Source organism: Melanostigma gelatinosum (assembly GCF_949748355.1).
Source record: "Melanostigma gelatinosum genome assembly, chromosome: 21".
NCBI classification, from domain to species: domain Eukaryota; kingdom Metazoa; phylum Chordata; class Actinopteri; order Perciformes; family Zoarcidae; genus Melanostigma; species Melanostigma gelatinosum.
Genome location: NC_136654.1, coordinates 6434983 through 6452867, shown reverse-complemented (window position 1 = coordinate 6452867; position 17885 = coordinate 6434983). Strand labels below are relative to the sequence as shown.

The window sequence follows — 17885 nt, the reverse complement described above, 5'->3', positions numbered from 1 at the left end:
CTGTCACGCCACACATCACCTAGAGGGGCTATTAAAGTAATATAAAACGGAAGACATAAACCACAACAGACGAGGTATATTAGCGACACTGAGTCAGGCTACCTCGTTGCCATGGATATGGCTGCTGTGCAGCAGCGATGAAGCGCCATGATTTAAACAAAATAAAATTACTAAAAGAAACATCAGAAAATAAAATGATTCATGTCGTTATTATGAGTTAATCTATGACAAACAGCATATACTTGTTTGCAGGATGAATTTTTAACCTATTCATTTTCACTCATTACAACTCAATTAGCTCTTAATAAACGTTTGTTTAGTTTCGTATTTATTATTGGTGGTAGTCATATTGGTACAATTAGTATTTGCATGTGTATTGAATGTTTTTATGTGTATTTAAACTGTTGTGACGTACTATACTTTACTTGGTATAGTAAGTATTTTATTTTATATTATGATTATTAGTATTCCGTACGACACGCTAAACCGGAAAGAGGGGGAAAAGGGGTTTAATGTTGCTAGGATACAACGAGGTAGCCAAACAGGAAGTGATCCAGCTTCATTGCCCGTTTAGTCATGTAAGTTTTCGTTAAATACTTGTATATAGTGAATAACAAACAAAAACAATTACTTCATAGCATCCTTTTTAACTACAAAATATTCATTTGACAAATGTGTAGTGTAGTCTAGATGTTATTTTACAATCAAATCAATCGCACTTCTGTTTTTCAGCGGCCAGTTTCTGCAGTTTACTCAATTATTATTTCGGCAGAAGAAGAAAAAAAAAATGGATACGAAAACAAAGGTAGGCTCTACAAGTTTAGTTAGCGACATGTTGGGCTCACTTTACTGAGCATTGCTATTCATTGACCTATTATATTTTGGATTCATATGATTACAATTTTAAGATATTATCGTTTACACTGGATCCAGCTATTCTGTTAAGTATTGCCTTATAATACATTGTTTTATTATGTCGGTACCACAGGCCCTGAAAGCTAAAGTGATGCTATGGTGAGAGCTGTGCCTATAATCTGGATTATGTTCATTTTGATTGTTTGATACTGTCTTTACGCCTTGCATCATGTCTAACAGAGAATCCATTTCCTGGGTATTTTCAGGACCGATGTGAGCTACCATGACATGGAGGAGATATGCAAAATGCAGTCCATTCCTGATCTGGAGAGGTGTCTGTCCTTTCATGACCAGAAACACATCTATTTTAACACAATCGCACACACACTGCAATGACGTATTTTTCTGTCACCCTTTTTTCTTTTCTGTGGCAGTGCTTTATGCAGTGTGTTTGGAGTCCACCTCCCTGAACCAAAAAGAGGAGTTCTGCTGGAGATGTATGTCCAGACTGTGCTTTTTTGCAGAGAGTGCAACTTTAAAAAGGAACAAACCTCAGCTCTCCTGTCCATCATCAAGTCCATCCATGAGGCAAACATAGGTAAGAAAAGCCATATTATTATCACTGTATTTGGATGATGAAATCATAAAACACTGCAGATAATTCAAATGTAACTTTACGTAAGATGTGTTTGGAACTTTTGTCTTGCAGAAACACCACTCAACAACATAGAAGAGTGTTTCAAATACTGCAAGGATCTACTTCTCTGTCACTCAGTCAGGGTCGGTCTTCTAACTCCATTTTAATGGATTCTCATGAAGGCAATGTTTCATTCAGATGCTTCTGTGTGTTCCCCCACTACAGCGCCCCCCCTTTAGTATCAACCTCTTCAGCTCCGAGGAGGTGGAATGTATATTAAAGTACATCCATAACAGCTACGTGAGACACTACAAACTCTACAAATATATTTTCACCACACAGGTAAGAATTTGAAATGTTATTCTGCACAAATTGTTTCAAGCAACTTCTGCTAACATTCATTTGTATTCACTTGAGTCCTGTGACAATAGATCTGGAGGGAATGACGAGTTCTCTGTATTATTTTTTCACAGCTAAAACTTGATCTATCTCTGACTTACTCTGAGACCCCAGACCAGGATGAACCCACCGTGGAGGATTCATCTGCTCCAGGTAATAATTACAGAGTAACAGCACAAAAGTTGAAGTTTTATGCTGCGTTACATTGAGAACAGAATATCTTGATAGTTTAGAGCACCATGGACCAGAGTTATTAACACCTTTAAGTACTTTTCTTGCACCAGACGATGAAAATCGGATGGAAAAAGAAACAGAAGCAGCACCGACGACAGACAGCTCTCCTCAAACACAAGAAGCATCCATCGAAGAACCAGAGGGAGCCACACTCGGTAGGATCACAAATCATAAAAAGGGACAGTGCAAAAATAACTTTTTGAAGTGGAATGCACCCCAACTAACTGCTTCATTCTTTCAGGTTTAAAATCAGAACTGAAGGCACTGATTGAGAAAGAGGTCAGAGAGCAGATGGTGCTCGTGTCTGGACAACTAGATCAGCGAATGAAAGACATTGCAGCTCAGCACAACATTGCACTAGATTCACCACTGCCCAACCACAAGGCCAAACAATAATGGTTGAGATACGCTGTATTCAAATAAGCACTCACACAAAATTTGACAAATCAAGCTCAAACATCAGTTTTATTACCAACAAAACTTTGGTTTTTCACATACAGTACATCATATCTGCATTTGTACAGTTATTTCTTCGAGAGGCAATCTCTGGAAAAGTGCTACTTATCAAACTGAAGAATGAACCGAGTATGGAATGGTGTTGGTTAAATACAGTCGCAAGTCATTTTCACAGTTAGTGGGTTTCCTATTGAGGAATGCCTGCATGCATGACAGCTGCAGGTTACTCTCCCAAAAGCACTCCAAATATTCTACATGAATGTTTCACATGTCTTTCAGTACTGATTTGTAACACTGGAAGATCTGTAAATTGTAACATTATGTGTATAGAATCATCTATTAAATAATTAATCACAGTGCCTTAATGTCCACTTTAAGCCACTTTAGCCACGCAGTGTTTAGAAACACATCATCTCCTCAGTTATAACCGACAATTAACAGGTAATATCATAAATACACATAATGTACTTATATGTGATGTGTTCTTTCAAATGATTGTGCAATGTGTCCTTTACTGCAAACCTGATGACCTGACAAGAAGAGTGTCAAACAACCACAAACTTAGATCAAAGGGCGGATAAGATAAGATGTGCATGCTTAACTTGCAGAACCACGGTGCGCATTAATAAGGCACACAAACATCCTGGGCCCCTGAATTCCTCATCTTAAAAGGAAACAGTAATTTGACAAACACTGACATGAGAGCACATGCGAATGTTGAAATAAAAATCAGTGTGGTTAGGAATGAGGTTGACCGTTTTATGTTTCAAAGTCCTCCAGGCCCAGCAGCATGATTTTAGCCGTGTTCTGAAAGAGGGCGGCTCGGTTCTGCTGCTCCCCTTTCTTCACCCAGTGCCCGTAGATGCGGAAGGCGCAGCCGTCGATGAGTTTGCGGACACCGCGAATGGAGTAAGGATCTCTGGCCAGCACTTCCCGAGTCAGCGGCCGAGCCCTGCGGTAACGGCTGTATATCCTGATACAGGCCAGCACGCTCAATATCAACACCTGAGGAGGCAGGAAAAGAAAGCAGGCGAGAATGGAGAGGGTAGTTTGTCCGAAGCTTAGGATTTAAAATCAGCTGCCATAACAAAACAATTTAAAATAAAAAGCCAAGTTAACACTGTGACTCACCCTAAAACTCTTTCTGGGACTAAAGAGTCGCACATCCTCCTTCTGGTACAGTCTGAAGAAGGGATGTGCTAGAGCTTGCTCAGCGGTGAGACGGACAGCTGGGTCCACCACCATCAGCCTGGATATCTGAGTAACACAAGCAAAATGAGTGAAAATCCGGACTTTTGTGATAATGTAGATGCTGCTGACTAACAAACAAAACAACAAAAGCAATAGCTTTATGGTTCAACCTAAACTAGGAGAAATGAAAAGAGAATATAATGAACATTGTTATTTAAATTCAAAGTCAGTCAAAACAATATCAGCTTACCAGATCTTTCACAGTGTCAGACCTGTCATCCCACTCTGGTGAGCTGAACTGATAGTGACCCTCCATGATCATCCTCAGCATCAGCATCTGCTTGCGATGCCAGAACGGTGGTGAGCCGGCCAGTAAGGTGAAAAGGATCACGCCACACGCCCAACTGTCCAACACATTTATCAAAAAAAGGTCAGGACAACACCCAGGATCATGCTTTGTAAACTTATACGGCTGTAAATGTTATTGACAAAAGAAAAGACTTACAGATCGACCTCTTGGCCATAGCCCATGTGCATTTCATCCATCGAACATTTCAGTATTTCAGGGGCCAAGTAACCAGGCGTCCCACAGAGCTCTGATAAGAATAATAAATTAAATAAAAAGGCTAAATAGATAATTTTGAACTCTGACTGTACAAATGATTTACATATCTAAACAGATCATCAATATTGATTTTCAGGCATCTGTTTCATTTCATAATACAGTACCTCTAAGCTTGTCTCCAGGTTGTAGCTGAACAGAGAAACCAAAGTCTGACAGTTTGATGTGTCCATAATCATCGAGGAGAATGTTTTCAGGCTTTAAGTCCCGGTGGACGATGTTGAAGGAGTGAAGGTACTGCACGGCCTCCAGCAAAGCTCGCATCATACTCCTGCAGAGCAATGGGTTTTAGAAAATGCATCTATTTTATATTACCACTTTGACATTGTACTTATTGAAATGGTTTTAATCTCCTTTCCAGGCAGCAGCATTTATTTGCAATGCCTTGAAAAGATCAGCTTTTAGAGCTGTGGACTGTGATGTGTGAATGTGAGTCAGGTCTCCGTCACAGTGAAACATCATAGTGCCTTGAGCTTTTGTCAAAGTTTGAAAATGTACATGATTTGGCATGTGTGAGGCTAAAACATGCAGAACCACAGTTATAAACCTATATCTATGGAGAGTGACACCGGCCATACAAAGACCCAAAAATGCTGCCAGATGAAATGAGCTGATGTCGTGTGTTGATGCTGGAGCTCACCTGGTTTCCTTCTCATTCAAAGTAACTTTTTCTGTGAGATAGTCAAACAGCTCTCCTCGCCTCATGCTGTCAATGAAAACACGAGATCAATACCTTCCTACAAAGATGTCATGATTTGTCATTCACATAGTAAGGGGAGGAATTGTAAAGACAAATGTATTTGAGCTTGTTGTTGTAATACTCACAGATCAAACACCAAAAATATGAAGGTTGTGGACTCATAGGAATCAATAAGAGTGACTAAAGGGAATCAACAGGACACAAACAAAGTTCAAACACTTTTTAACCTCCAACAACAGAAAATGAAAGTGTCTTGCTTTTCAAAAGAGCAGAATAACATACTGATTGAGGAGTGTCCCTTCACCATGTTGAGGACTTGGATCTCCTTCAGCGTGGAGGTTTTCACCTCATCCAGCTGCTGAATGGTCATCTTCTCCGCTGTGATCTCAATGATCTTCACTGCTAACTCTTGACCCGTGTGTCTGTGCACACACCTGCGCACCACACTGCTCACACCCCTAAGACGCCATTGATACAGAGTACAGCGTGGGTTTTAAATCATCCCAACAGAGATCACGTTCCGTGTTATTTTTGCTGGACCCACCTGCCAAGCACCTCTTTGGGGTCATACTTCTGGTAAAACTCCTTGGCCCCCACCCAGTCTGGTAATTCATCTCCAACAACGATGTCTTTGGTCATGATGACGGAATATGAATCTATAATAACAACAAACTCACTTTGTAACAGTGATGCATGGTCTGTCTAACAACAGGAACTGCCGAGCTAACTCTTGACAAGGAAGTGTTTTGTTTTTGCTTGAGATTAATTCTAGTTACTCGGGGGATTTACTTGCTACACGCACACACATCTTTCTCCCTTCTACTGTTACTTGTAAATGTGAGTTAGATCCATCACGAGTTCGTTAATAACGTTAGCTGTGTCTGTTTTGGCCTTGCTGCAGCAGCGGGTTCACTGACCGGTTCAGGAAGCTACTCACCATGTATGCAAACAAAGGATCAGAGTGAGCGGGATACGGTGAGTATGGAGTCAGTGTTGAAATGCCATCACAAGCTCAAGAAACCGTGAAACCATAACTGCGTACAATTCACCGGCGACCGTATCAAACTTAGCTAACGTTACCGATACTGTTAACAACCGGTGGCTAGCTTACCCAACTGAGCAGTGTTTACACCTCGTCACATTCCTCAAAACAGTTCGTAGTCTCGTAATACACAGTGTAACAATACTGCCCCCATGAGGCCAGATTGAACGTTGCAGTCTTAACATTATGTAATAATATTCAGAGTTATTTTTAGAGGCATTGCATATTAGTTCAAGTGGTTACATTTCAAGAATCTGGTAATCATTGTTTATCTTTCTTTGATTAACTAAAAATTGTTTTTTAAAAAAGAAAGAAAAAAGTACTCTGCGGAAGTAGATTGTCGTCATTTCCGGTAGGTTCTCTGGATGCACTGAGTTATATTTCCAACCGTTCCTTGTGAAGGTTTGTAGTGGTAATATTTATAAGAAACAATCTAAACTTGTCTTTGCATGTATAGGTTTTTTTTACATTATACTTTACGCTTGCAGTGATTGTTTAGGAAGAAATGGGGACCACCGGTCATTAAATACGCTGGACAAAGAGCGCCGTATAGCCAACTAACGCTAGGTATCGAAGAGTTAACGTTAGCACAGCTAGCGTTAGCAGCTAATGTTCGTAGATCTTGACAGAAATGCTAAATGGAAATTAGTCGGAAGCTTTTCCTGCAGCGGCGTATACACTAACAGTCAACGTCAGCGTACAGGAACGCATATGAACACTGGAGGATCATTAATAGGAGACGGTTAAAATCAGTGGCCCTGTGATTGTAATGCAAGGCTAATTCCGTTGCTAGTTGTCATCAAATGAATGAGTTTTCCATTTTCAGACTAATCTAATCAAAATAATTAATTTAGAAACTGTCTTAAAAGCTGTACCGACGTAAACATTTCGTGCCATGTATGGTTTCTTACAGGGGAAGGAAAGATGTCAGGTGCTGGGGGAGGAAAACGTCCCTCAGGAGGGGACAGCCCCCCTGGCCCACCTGAGAAGAAGAGCAAAAAAGAGGAGAAAACCACCACCACTCTCATTGAGCCCATACGCATAGCTGGAGTCTCCTCTACGGTCAGTTATTGATGTTTACTCTCACAGTCCATTTGCTGCTACTACCACCAGGATGAATTACACATTGTAGCTCATCTCAAGTACTTTTTGCCCCAAACTACATTCAGGACCTCTGACATTCCTCACTTTGTTGTTTGTATTTGTTCCGTGCAGGAGGAAATGGACATGAAGGTCCTCCAGTTCAAGAATAAGAAGCTGTGTGAGCGCTTGGAGCAGCGGCAGACGATGGAGGACGAGTTACGAGAGAAAATTGAGAAGCTGGAGAAGAGACAAGCCACTGATGACACCACCCTGCTGATTGTCAACCGCTACTGGTCGCAGGTACCTCTTCACATGATTTCATCGTTTTAATCTAACTCTACTTTTTAGCCGAAACTTGAATTCAGAAAGATTAAGGGGTGGGTTCTCATTCTTTCAAAGCCACAAGGTATTCAACAACAATAAATGTGAAAAACCCAAAGGTTTGAATTACCCTGACTATTTATAATATGTTTTTTTATTTTGTTTGTGTGCTTGTAAATGTAGGCAATTAGCAGATGAATGCACTGTGCTCAGTCTGTGGAAGCACAGTAATCAAAAGATCTTACAAATTGCAAGACTCAGCTTTTGGAATAGCACTATCCAAGTTTTGTTGTACATAAAATATACTCGAAGCAATGTTTTTTTTTTTTAACCCCTTGTGTTTCTGATGTGCAGTTGGACGAGAACGTACACGTTCTACGCAAACGTATTGAGCCAGATGCTCCTGTGACATCTACCCCTGCCCCGCCCCCTCTCCCTGAACCCACACCAATGGAGGAAGATGGTGTCAATCTGGTATCACCAACTTCTGCTGTGCCTCCACCTCCACTCCCAGAGCGCCAGAATGAGGGGGAGCAGGAAGAGCAGAAGCAGCCGCCACCTCCTACTGGGCCAGAAGAGTTGTTGACACCCACAGAGCCGCCAAAGGACTCAACAGGTAAGCAGGGTTTTACCTGACCATGGTGATCTCTGTAAAGTCTCCATCACTGACTGCATTCGTGTACTGCTATAATCTGTCCATATAATGTGTTATCTGCCCATATTCTATATTAATAGAGAGATGAAAGTGTTTACATGGGTATGACTTCACATTTCCAGATCAGTTACTCTCCGGTATTGAACTTAACCCATCTTTCTGTTATATTGCTACTGTTGTTGACACTCTGAGGCGACACATAAAATTAATAAATTTATTACACAGGTGTGTGCACCAAAGTACCATAACAATGTCTAATAGACATTGTTTAAGATGATTAGATGTGTATTTACTCAAAGTGATAACAGCTGTTGTGAAAATGAAGGAGAGGGCAGGAACAATATGTCCGTCTTTAAAGACGAGGAAAATGTTGGAGGTGTGAAGAGAGCAACTGTTAGCTTCCCTTTTATTTTGTGGTAGACTCTTCTTGCCAAAAGCTTGTAGAATTTCATGCTATTGTAAAGCAATCCTGACCTCTCTATCTGTATCACCTTGTCAGATCCTGCATGCTTTAAAGTATTTGAGAATTAGCAAAATGCTCATTCATAAGTCCACATATAGTTTCCAATTTTCTAGCTGAAGGTTGAAGCTTAATACATTGATTATTTGATCATCTGCTGATTTTAACCAACCGCATCTTCCTTCTTTTTTTTTTTTTGTAGATTCATCACTACCACCTGCTCCCCTAAGTCACAATGCCAAGGGCTTCCTGGCTACATTAGAGCACAGCAGCGAGGAGGAGCTCACCCTGCACTTACAAGACCGCATGCAATTCAGCAAGGAAGCCATTGCCTGTTTGGTCTGTGTCTTTGACAGGCTGCACAGCCGCATTGACAACATGTGCAAGCAAGTCCAGCCTACAGGTAACTGGAAATATGCTTGTTACCGACACAATCATATAGGCCATTGATACGAACATACAAATACGAAAGAGGATCATCTGCAGCACATTTTATATCCTACGTTAAAACTAATGGACTGCTACTTTTAGTTTCCTATCTCATTATCGAGTTGTTGGTGGAGAAACATGTGAGTTTTTTTGCAACTGGTTAGTTCTACTCTAATTTGGCTGACAATCTTAATGCTCATTGGCAGCATGTGAGGACGATAGTCAGTCTGACATCATCCATGTGAACAACACTCTGCTGGAGGACAACACTCGACTGCGAGACCTGGCCACTCTGCTGCAGGGCCGACACCACAAGATGTCCATGGAGGTACGATGTCCTCAGCCCTGTTAGTGGGTTTCAGCATGTCTGCTCAATGTTTGTGTGTCAGAAATAGTTGGAGTATGAGAATATGGTTTAAAAATGTGTTTGTGTGTATGTAACCATTGCGTATAGTGTACTTGTCACTGATGACATAGCTGTTGCGTCTTTGCCTCTCTTGCAGTACAATGAGTTGGTGGACAAGGTGACCAGCTCCGAGACCAAAGTGTCAGAGATGGAGACAACGGTGGAGGACTTGCAGTGGGACATTGAGAAACTCCGCAACAGGGAACAAAAGCTCAACAAACATCTGGCAGAAGCCATGGAGCAGGTGCGTTTGTATGCAATTGTCTGTGTGTAACTTGCCTCTTTGTTAAGTGCGTGTGGGTGCTTTTTATCTGTCCACTCGGCATTTCATTCAGTGATAAGGCTCTAAGCATTAATGCATGTAAAGCCAGCTTATTGATGCACATCCTGCTTTGAATGCGTGCATCAGCTGCCTTAACGGTTAAGAGTAACCATAGCCAGATTTAACTGTTAATTACCGTTCATGATAGCCATCACTCTTTCAATTAGCTTAAGCTGTTGATGTTGTTATGTTCACGGTTAGGTCAGAGTGCTGTAAAGGGTCTGTTATGGTGACATCATACAGTACAAACACTTAAAAATACTTTTGAACTTGAGTTGACATGCGAGGCAGGGATTTATTTATGCTAACGATAAGCATTGTTATGTGTGTATGCTGGCGATTAGCATTAATGCCATCGATGAGCATATGCAATTCACAGTTTGCTAAGTCCCGCCCCTGAAACTCAGACTGGCCAATTAAGCTTAGTGTCGGCCAGCTGTCTCTGACTAGGGTCCAACCATCCGGCTGTGGTCCATAGACTCTTATGCAATCGTTTCAGCTTTTCTTCATATTGAGGCTGGTTTAGTGGACTTCGAGCTAGTCATGGCTAAACGTTGTGCCTGGGTCATGTGTAACCGTGATACGCCTTTGGTTGGTGATGAAAGTTGCCACCATAGTCATCATCTGCCTCCAGATCAACAAACAGCATAATTATATTACAAAAGCAGGGTTTCAACCAGTAGGGGACAGTAACTATGCATATTTATAACCATTTCTAGAATGAATTACTCTGCATTAGAATGTTAAGATTAGGACATGAATCTATCTGCAACACTACTAAAACCCAAATACATTGTTTTTTAGCAAAACAAAGTGGTTTGAGGGTTTAGTCTCTTTAAAAAGATAAACATTGCTTGAGTCATAGACTGTGTGTAGGTGTGTTTTGTTCTATGATGTTGTTTTTCTGTCTTGTTTGTTCTTATATTATTTTTAACACATGTCCCGTGTCGGCTGTCTGCAGCTCAAGTCTGGATACAGCAGCAGCGGCAGCTCAGGTGGACTTCCTGGAGGCCAGATTACACTGAACATTCAGAAGGTGAGCAACTATAGAAAGGGCCCCTTTGCAATTATGTTAGTGTGTAATATTGATATCTTAGCACATAAGTAGCTTCATATCTCAGATGCCAGTTTGTGCTGGCAAAACAGTGTTTAATACCATGCACATTTCTCCTATCTGTAACATGTTTTGATTTTGTTGTTTTTTCTAGTTTGAGAGTCTCAATGCAGAGCTGGAGCACAACCAGGAGTTGGCTAATAGCCGCATGGCAGAGTTGGAGAAACTGCAGGTGGAGCTCCAGGAGGCTGTGAGGGAGAGTGAGAAGCTCAAGGTAAAGATATAATCTCTGGTTGTTCGATTAGAAGCATTGGAAACACCTCACCTGTTTGTCAAGATTTTATATTCATCTTGTAATATTGTGGCTGAGATTATAGTGTTGGGCCCGTGTCGTGTGGTAACAGACTTCCAATGCTCACCTTTCTTTGCCGGCTCCTGGTTTTTCAGATGGACTTGCGGAATATTCCAGAAGAGGTTGTGAAGGAGACTCTAGAGTACAAATGTCTACAGTCCCAATTCTCGATACTGTACAATGAGTCCCTTGGGGTGAAAACCCAGCTGGATGAGGCGCGGGCCCTCCTGCTCACTGCCAAGAACGCCCACCTCCGACAGATTGAGCACATGGAGGTAAACTTCAGTTGTCAAAGTTGATCTCTTAAGAATGCGTTTGGAAAACGTTTGTTTCCTCACTGCATCTTTGTTGTAGCCCAGTGTTGCCATTCCATCAGTTTGTCTTAATTCCTTTGTCCTGGCAACTTCAACCTGGATTTGTGTATTATTACCGCCACTTGGCAACAATGTCAACAAGTCTTACTGTTTTCATCTGTTCAGAGTGATGAGCTGTCCCTTCAGAAGAAGCTGCGGACTGAGGTAATCCAGCTGGAGGATACCCTGGCTCAGGTGCGCAAAGAGTACGAGATGCTGCGCATCGAGTTTGAGCAGAACCTGGCCGCCAACGAGCAAGCAGGTACCTTTTGAAACGCACCCTCGCATCTATCAACACGTCTAACAAATGACTTAAAGAGCAGACGACGACTGCGCTCGGTGTGCGTCTGCCGCTCATCCTTTTGTCTCTGCTCTCTCAGGACCAATCAACAGAGAGATGCGTCATTTAATCAGCAGCCTTCAGAACCACAACTTGCAGTTGAAAGGTGACGTGCAGCGCTTTAAAAGGAAGTTGCGGGAAACACAGATGGAGATCAATAAGGTAGATGACGTGATTTACGGATTCAAGTGTTTACTGTGTTCATTCAGTGACATCCAGAGGGTTTTCCGAACAAAAACTCATGTCTCTTTATTTATCAGTAAATTAAAGGAATCCTTAAAAATTGCTTTTGCTTTGTCGACAGTTGCGTTGTCAAAGTGGCGACACGGGGGTTCCGGTTTCAGAGGAGACGACGAGTGAAAGCATCGACGTGAAGAAAGAGGAGGATGAGGACCAGGAGGAGGAAGAGGAGAGGAGGAAGGAACTGGAGAGACAGCGGGCTCGGGCTCGGGAGAGAGAGAGGGAGACTGAGCGGGAACGAGAGAGGGAGCGGGAGAGAGAGAGGCAGCGCAGCGACGAGCTGAAGAGGAAGGACTCGGACACGCTGAAGATGCTCAGAGTAGAACTCAAGTACATCCCCTTTCTACTCTTATCCATTTATATAAATGATATATTTATGTTTTTGTATTGTTTGCTCTTTTTTTATGTGATCTCTTTGCCTCCTTTAACCCATCAGGAAAGCCCAGGAGTCCCAGAAAGAGATGAAGCTGCTGTTAGACATGTATAAGTCGGCTCCAAAGGAGCAGAGGGACAAAGTGCAGCTCATGGCAGCTGAACGGAAATCTAAAGCGGAGGTTTGTTCTTTGGTGTCTTCCGTCTTTTCCGTCATACTTTTTGCACATTTCTTTTCTTCTTTTTTTTTTGCGTCTCGTAACCCGTATCTCGATAATGATCAGGTGGATGAGTTGAGGATGCGAGTGCGCGAGCTGGAGGAGAGGGAGAGGAAAGAAAGCAAGAAGCTGGCTGATGAAGACGCCCTCAGGAAGATTCGAGTGGCAGAAGAGACCATCGAGCATCTGCAAAAGAAACTCGCTGCCACAAAGCAGGTATGTGTGAATTTCTTTTCTTCTCCTCAAACATATCGGAGCATGTAAGTGGAGTGGCATCACAGGCAGGAGGCTGAGCATGTGTACCACCTTTTATGTTGTTGTTACCTAGTACACCTATGCTGTAAAAGGGGGACGGACTCTCTAGATCCTTTTTCGAGCAGTGTGCAACCACGTATTAAGAATTACAGACCAGCATGAAGTGAGACATGAACCATTAGCCCTGTATGGAACGTTGATACGAATATAAACAAGCTAGCTGTGTTAAGAATGAAAGCAGTGCATTTGAGAGCATCGCATTGCCTCGCACGGAAGTTCTCCTAATCTAAGACGATAAAAGAGGAACTGAAAGCTGACGCTAGGTCTGATATGCTCGTTGGATTTCTTTTTTTCAAAACAAAAAAAAATAGTTTTTCATTTGTTTGTTTTTTATCTGCAGTTTCTGTCTGAACAATCAGTTCTAAAGATACAAATGTCGTGGCACTCAACGTGGTTCAGCAACAGTGTTGAAAAAGAAGCCACTTTGGTTTGTGCTGTAACAATCACGTGCCGGACTAATCCTCATAACCGTATTAATACAAGAATCAACTATAACCACAATGTAGTTTTCACAATGTTCATGTTTTGGTTATAGACATTTTCTAACAGCATTGTTCTTTAAAAAAAAAAAAAAAAAAGCTTTTTATTTATTTAATATCATGCACAACACACCCCAGAATTATTATTTTTTATCTCATTTGGTGCAAATCTGGTGCAAAACCCACTGCTATGTGGCCCTACAAGACAAGAGGAGGGGGGTACTGTCATGTTGACATTTTAAGAGGAAATAATATATAAATGCAATAATTTTGGGAGCTATATGATCTTTTTACACAATATGGTTCTTCTTATTGTCACCCAAGGAGCCGTGAGGAGACTGAGAGTGAGACTAATTAAATCAAATACAGAAAAAGTGTAAAAGAGTTCTGACTGTGTATTAAGCTATTTAACTGCTGTTCCGTCATATTTTATGAGCACAAAGGAGACAGATGTTGAGATCTGAAAGTCCACTGCTTGTCACGCTTGGGAGGTCAGGCAGAACACAATTAACAGAAGGTAAAACACAATCTGGACTAATACTGATGTATTAGGCTCTTTACTTTTGCCTTCTTATCTGGTATAAAGTACAGCAACTAAACTATTTTGGACTCGTATGCGTTTGATTTGTTCACTTCCGTTTCTGGCTGCCAGCATTTAGCTTTGCAGGGTGACAGATTGCCAGAAGAATCCAATAAACAAGCAACTTGTGAGATCATATGGCTTTTGTTTATGGGCCCGTTTGCTTGTAAGTCGCCAAAATGCAGAAAAGTCCAATTTTGCAGCACAGAAAACAGACCAGATGTGACTGCATCTCGAGATGCATAGTCAAACTAGGCTAATGAAGATGTAATGTAATTAATCAAATCGGGTAAATATGCCATAAAAAAAGGCCCCACTGGTTTTTCAACCGGAGTCCAGAGGCAATATCACTTTCTGTCACTGTCTTGTATTGTTTTTGATCCCCGACACCTCTGTCTTTTGAGGAGGAGGAAGCCCTGCTTAGTGAGATGGATGTAACAGGCCAGGCCTTCGAGGACATGCAGGAGCAGAACAGCCGCTTGTTGCAGCAGTTGCGCGAGAAGGATGACGCCAACTTCAAGCTGATGAGTGAGCGAATCAAATCCAACCAGATCTACAAGCTGCTGAAAGAGGAGAAGGAGGAGTTGGCAGACCAAGTTCTCACATTCAAAACCCAGGTAAACGTGCAACTTCTTCAGCTGTGCAACATTTATGGTTCTCGTTGTGTCAGGGCACTTGCGTATGAACTGTTGCTGTCGCTCTGCAGGTGGATGCCCAGCTGTTGGTTGTGCAGAAGCTGGAGGAGAAAGAGGGCATCCTCCAGAACACACTTGCTGCTCTGGAAAAAGAGCTGTCTGTTCGGTCACAAGCACTAGAGCTCAACAAGAGGAAGGTGTGAAGAAAAATACCATCAATCATTTTGTCAGCTCTTGCATTTCAGGTTTGCTATTTGACTGCTGCCAGATGTCTGTGCTCCTAAATATAAAAACTGCATTCAGAGGATCTGGATAATAACATGTGACATGCACACAGCATCAATCTGGTGTGTTCAGGTTCCCGTGAGAAGTTCTGACATCCGAGAGTTGTTGGGTTCCTTCCACAAAACAATTGTGTTTATGAGCTACATTGTTCGCCAATTAAACCCACCTGTCTAGTAATGGCTAACATTGCTCAAGACACCAAACGGTGCACTGGGGCGCTGTTAATGAGGTCATCTTGTGTGTGTCAATTGTTACTTTAGCTGAAACCAGTGGTTGCTTGAAGCCACAATGAGGATCAAAAAACGTATGCTATGTTGTGGAAAATGGTCGTCGGAGCTGGAAAATATACACAATCTGCGATAAAATATGCAAAATCTTAAATTGGTACATGACTGAATCTTTCAAGTTCGCACAAATGATAGACTCAGAATGTCTTTTAATCGAGCTTATTGCACCACCACCACAGTACAGCTCAGGAATTTCATGAGGTTTTTTTCTTTATTTTATTGAGTGTGTCCGGTTCCTTTCCTCCTGCAGGCGGTGGAGGCTGCCCAGCTGGCAGAGGACCTGAAGGTGCAGCTGGAGCACACACAGGCCAAGCTTAAGGAGATCCAGGTCTCTGTGGCTGAGAACCGCACCGCCCGGGAGAGGGAGAGCAGCAACCTGAAACGAGCACAGGTATGTTGTATTTTCAGCACTGGGGATAACGCCCTAAACTCTTTCTTTTTTTCTTTTTCTGAACTCTCACAAATGACTCCTGAAGTTCTGATTGGATTGCATCAGGACTCTGTGTTAAACAATCCCTCTCCTGATGCCTTCTAGGAAGATCTGTCGAGGCTGAGACGGAAGCTGGAGAAGCAGAAGAAGGTGGAGGTTTACTCCGATGCTGATGAGATCCTGCAGGAGGAGATCAACCAGTACAAGGTCAGGAAAAGAGTGTGCAGAGAAATGAATGGCTTTAATCAATCTATGTTAATGGCGAGGGAGTTATAAAACCACCAACAGCTTTTTGGCACAAACTGCAGTGGTCTAGTGAAAGTAATGTGCTGTAATGCAAATTACTACACCTTTGTTTTCCTGTTTTTAATTTGTGGGTACGATCCAGAAAGTGAGCTCGAAGCTCCACAGAAATATTACGGTCTGGGGATATCAAGACGCTGACTTGTTACACCCTCAAGTGTTAAACTGTGTTGCCATACAATAAATGGATACATGTCATAACAGTGTTGGGGAGTCAGAATTTGGCCCATTTACAGTGTGTTTATCTGTCTCCAGGCCAAGCTGCGCTGCCCCTGCTGCAACACACGAGACAAGGAGACGGTGCTCACCAAGTGTTTCCACGTGTTCTGCTACGAATGTCTGAAGATGCGTTACGACACCAGGCAGAGGAAGTGCCCCAAGTGCAATTGTGCCTTCGGAGCAAACGACTTTCACCGCATCTACATCACCTAATTCACAGAGAGGCTGAGGAGTGAAAACCCGAAAACCGTAGATGGAACCAAAGGAGAGAAACTGATAGAGAAAAGACAAAGGAACTGAAGCTTTATTCAAAGAGGCCGACAGTTTGGGGATAGCAGATGAGATGTGGTTCCCCGGTTTATTTTAATCTCTCTTTGGAAAGACTTGTTTTACCGCATCATTGCCATTTGGTGACCAAACGGACAGTGACACATCTGACTGAGAGTGTTGTGCTGTAGTTAATAAACGCATTTGTTTGTGCACACAGTGACAGTCTTACATGTTCGTCTGCTCTGCACTGTTGTTTTTTGTCCTCCCCTTTCTGGCCATTTAACACATCCACTCTTTAAACAAGCTGCGCACACTTTTAAGTATTTTTTTTTTTTTTTTTGATGTATTGAAAGACTTTGATCTGCAGAGGTACACGGTGGATCTCAATGAAGTGTTTCTTTGACTACCGGTACTTTTGTCCTGCTGGTTTTCAGAAATCCCTCAAAATCAGTGAAGCTGAAATTTGAATTTCGAAATTAAAAGAAGCCATGCTTTTATAGACTGCATGTGTGAAACTAAATGTGCTTCGAATATATAAAGTACAACAGCCAGAGTTGTGCAACTTCCTTGGTTAAGCTATAGTATTAACAATGCCAGAGAGACGTCAGCGAGCTTGGCTCTCAGTCAGCACTGTTTGGATCACCTTGGGCAAGGTCCTCTGTGTGTGTTCATCCTGTTGCCATGGTTCCTACTGGAGAGTTTGACACAACATCTGCAGCTTATAGTGCCTCATTACGGATGAAATCACTGCAGTGGAAAGTCGACTCATATGGGTGTCCTTAGTGGGCTGTGCTGCTCCAGGTCCTCTTAGACCGCTTTCCTAAAGGTTAGCCGTGACAGTAGAGTACAAAAACATCTGTTTAACAACATGCTCCTTACCTAATTGGTCCAATGAAACCCCTCTTCCTCTGTTCGGATGATGTGAACTATTTACTGGGGGGTTGGTTAGCGTCTGTTTGACGTTAGCGCTTGTTGGGAAATGCAGATGGCACCATGCAACGCACACTAAATGTTCCAGGCTGCAGAGAGAAAAAAAGAGTACATATGTGAGAATACATTTATCAGGCATTTGGGAACAGTTGAGTAAGACCCCTTAAAGAATTGGCTATAATGTCGGCAAAAATAATAACTTGGTAGTTTTCATTAGCAGTGGTTGTTTACTCTTGAATATGCATAACCTGTCATAAATAAATAAGTAGTTTTGACTTTGTGCTAAGTGATCATTTGTATGCCACACAGCACAGATGATGTTGTAACCGATTAATATGTGAGGTGATGCTGTGACAGAGGTCAACCTGATAGCACTCCACTGGCTTTGTTGTTGCATATTTGTGCTGCAGC

General features: G+C 42.1%; 3 protein-coding genes across 5 annotated transcripts; 2 read left to right on the top strand and 1 right to left on the bottom strand.

The window, feature by feature from the left end:
• Positions 1–734: 734 nt before the first annotated feature.
• On the top strand, positions 735–2577 carry cfap119 (cilia and flagella associated protein 119). Its single transcript, XM_079293624.1, has 9 exons — positions 735–805; positions 989–1014; positions 1122–1187; positions 1290–1453; positions 1565–1635; positions 1718–1834; positions 1966–2044; positions 2176–2280; positions 2367–2577. The coding sequence occupies exons 1-9, from the start codon at positions 788–790 to the stop codon at positions 2519–2521; spliced, it is 801 nt and encodes a 266-aa protein (XP_079149750.1). The 5' UTR covers positions 735–787; the 3' UTR covers positions 2522–2577.
• On the bottom strand, positions 2578–6211 carry phkg2 (phosphorylase kinase, gamma 2 (testis)). Its single transcript, XM_079293604.1, has 10 exons — positions 6032–6211; positions 5639–5750; positions 5377–5552; positions 5220–5274; positions 5035–5100; positions 4502–4665; positions 4278–4368; positions 4023–4176; positions 3713–3838; positions 2578–3586 (listed from the first exon to the last, which is right to left on the bottom strand). The coding sequence occupies exons 2-10, from the start codon at positions 5731–5733 to the stop codon at positions 3341–3343; spliced, it is 1173 nt and encodes a 390-aa protein (XP_079149730.1). The 5' UTR covers positions 5734–5750; positions 6032–6211; the 3' UTR covers positions 2578–3340.
• rnf40 (ring finger protein 40) lies at positions 5953–17719 on the top strand. 3 transcript variants are annotated; one of them, XM_079293581.1, is made up of 20 exons: positions 5953–6069; positions 7050–7198; positions 7352–7519; positions 7895–8156; positions 8858–9058; positions 9291–9412; positions 9588–9734; positions 10774–10848; positions 11021–11140; positions 11314–11493; positions 11698–11833; positions 11952–12073; positions 12216–12481; positions 12588–12705; positions 12808–12957; positions 14520–14732; positions 14822–14947; positions 15573–15713; positions 15858–15959; positions 16311–17719. In XM_079293581.1, the coding sequence occupies exons 2-20, from the start codon at positions 7061–7063 to the stop codon at positions 16485–16487; spliced, it is 2964 nt and encodes a 987-aa protein (XP_079149707.1). In that variant the 5' UTR covers positions 5953–6069; positions 7050–7060; the 3' UTR covers positions 16488–17719. The 3 variants fall into 3 exon arrangements, with proteins under 3 accessions (XP_079149707.1, XP_079149708.1, XP_079149706.1); XM_079293582.1 differs by lacking the exon at positions 5953–6069 and adding an exon at positions 6496–6538 and having other exon boundaries at positions 14523–14732; XM_079293580.1 differs by lacking the exon at positions 5953–6069 and adding an exon at positions 6496–6538.
• Positions 17720–17885: the final 166 nt, after the last annotated feature.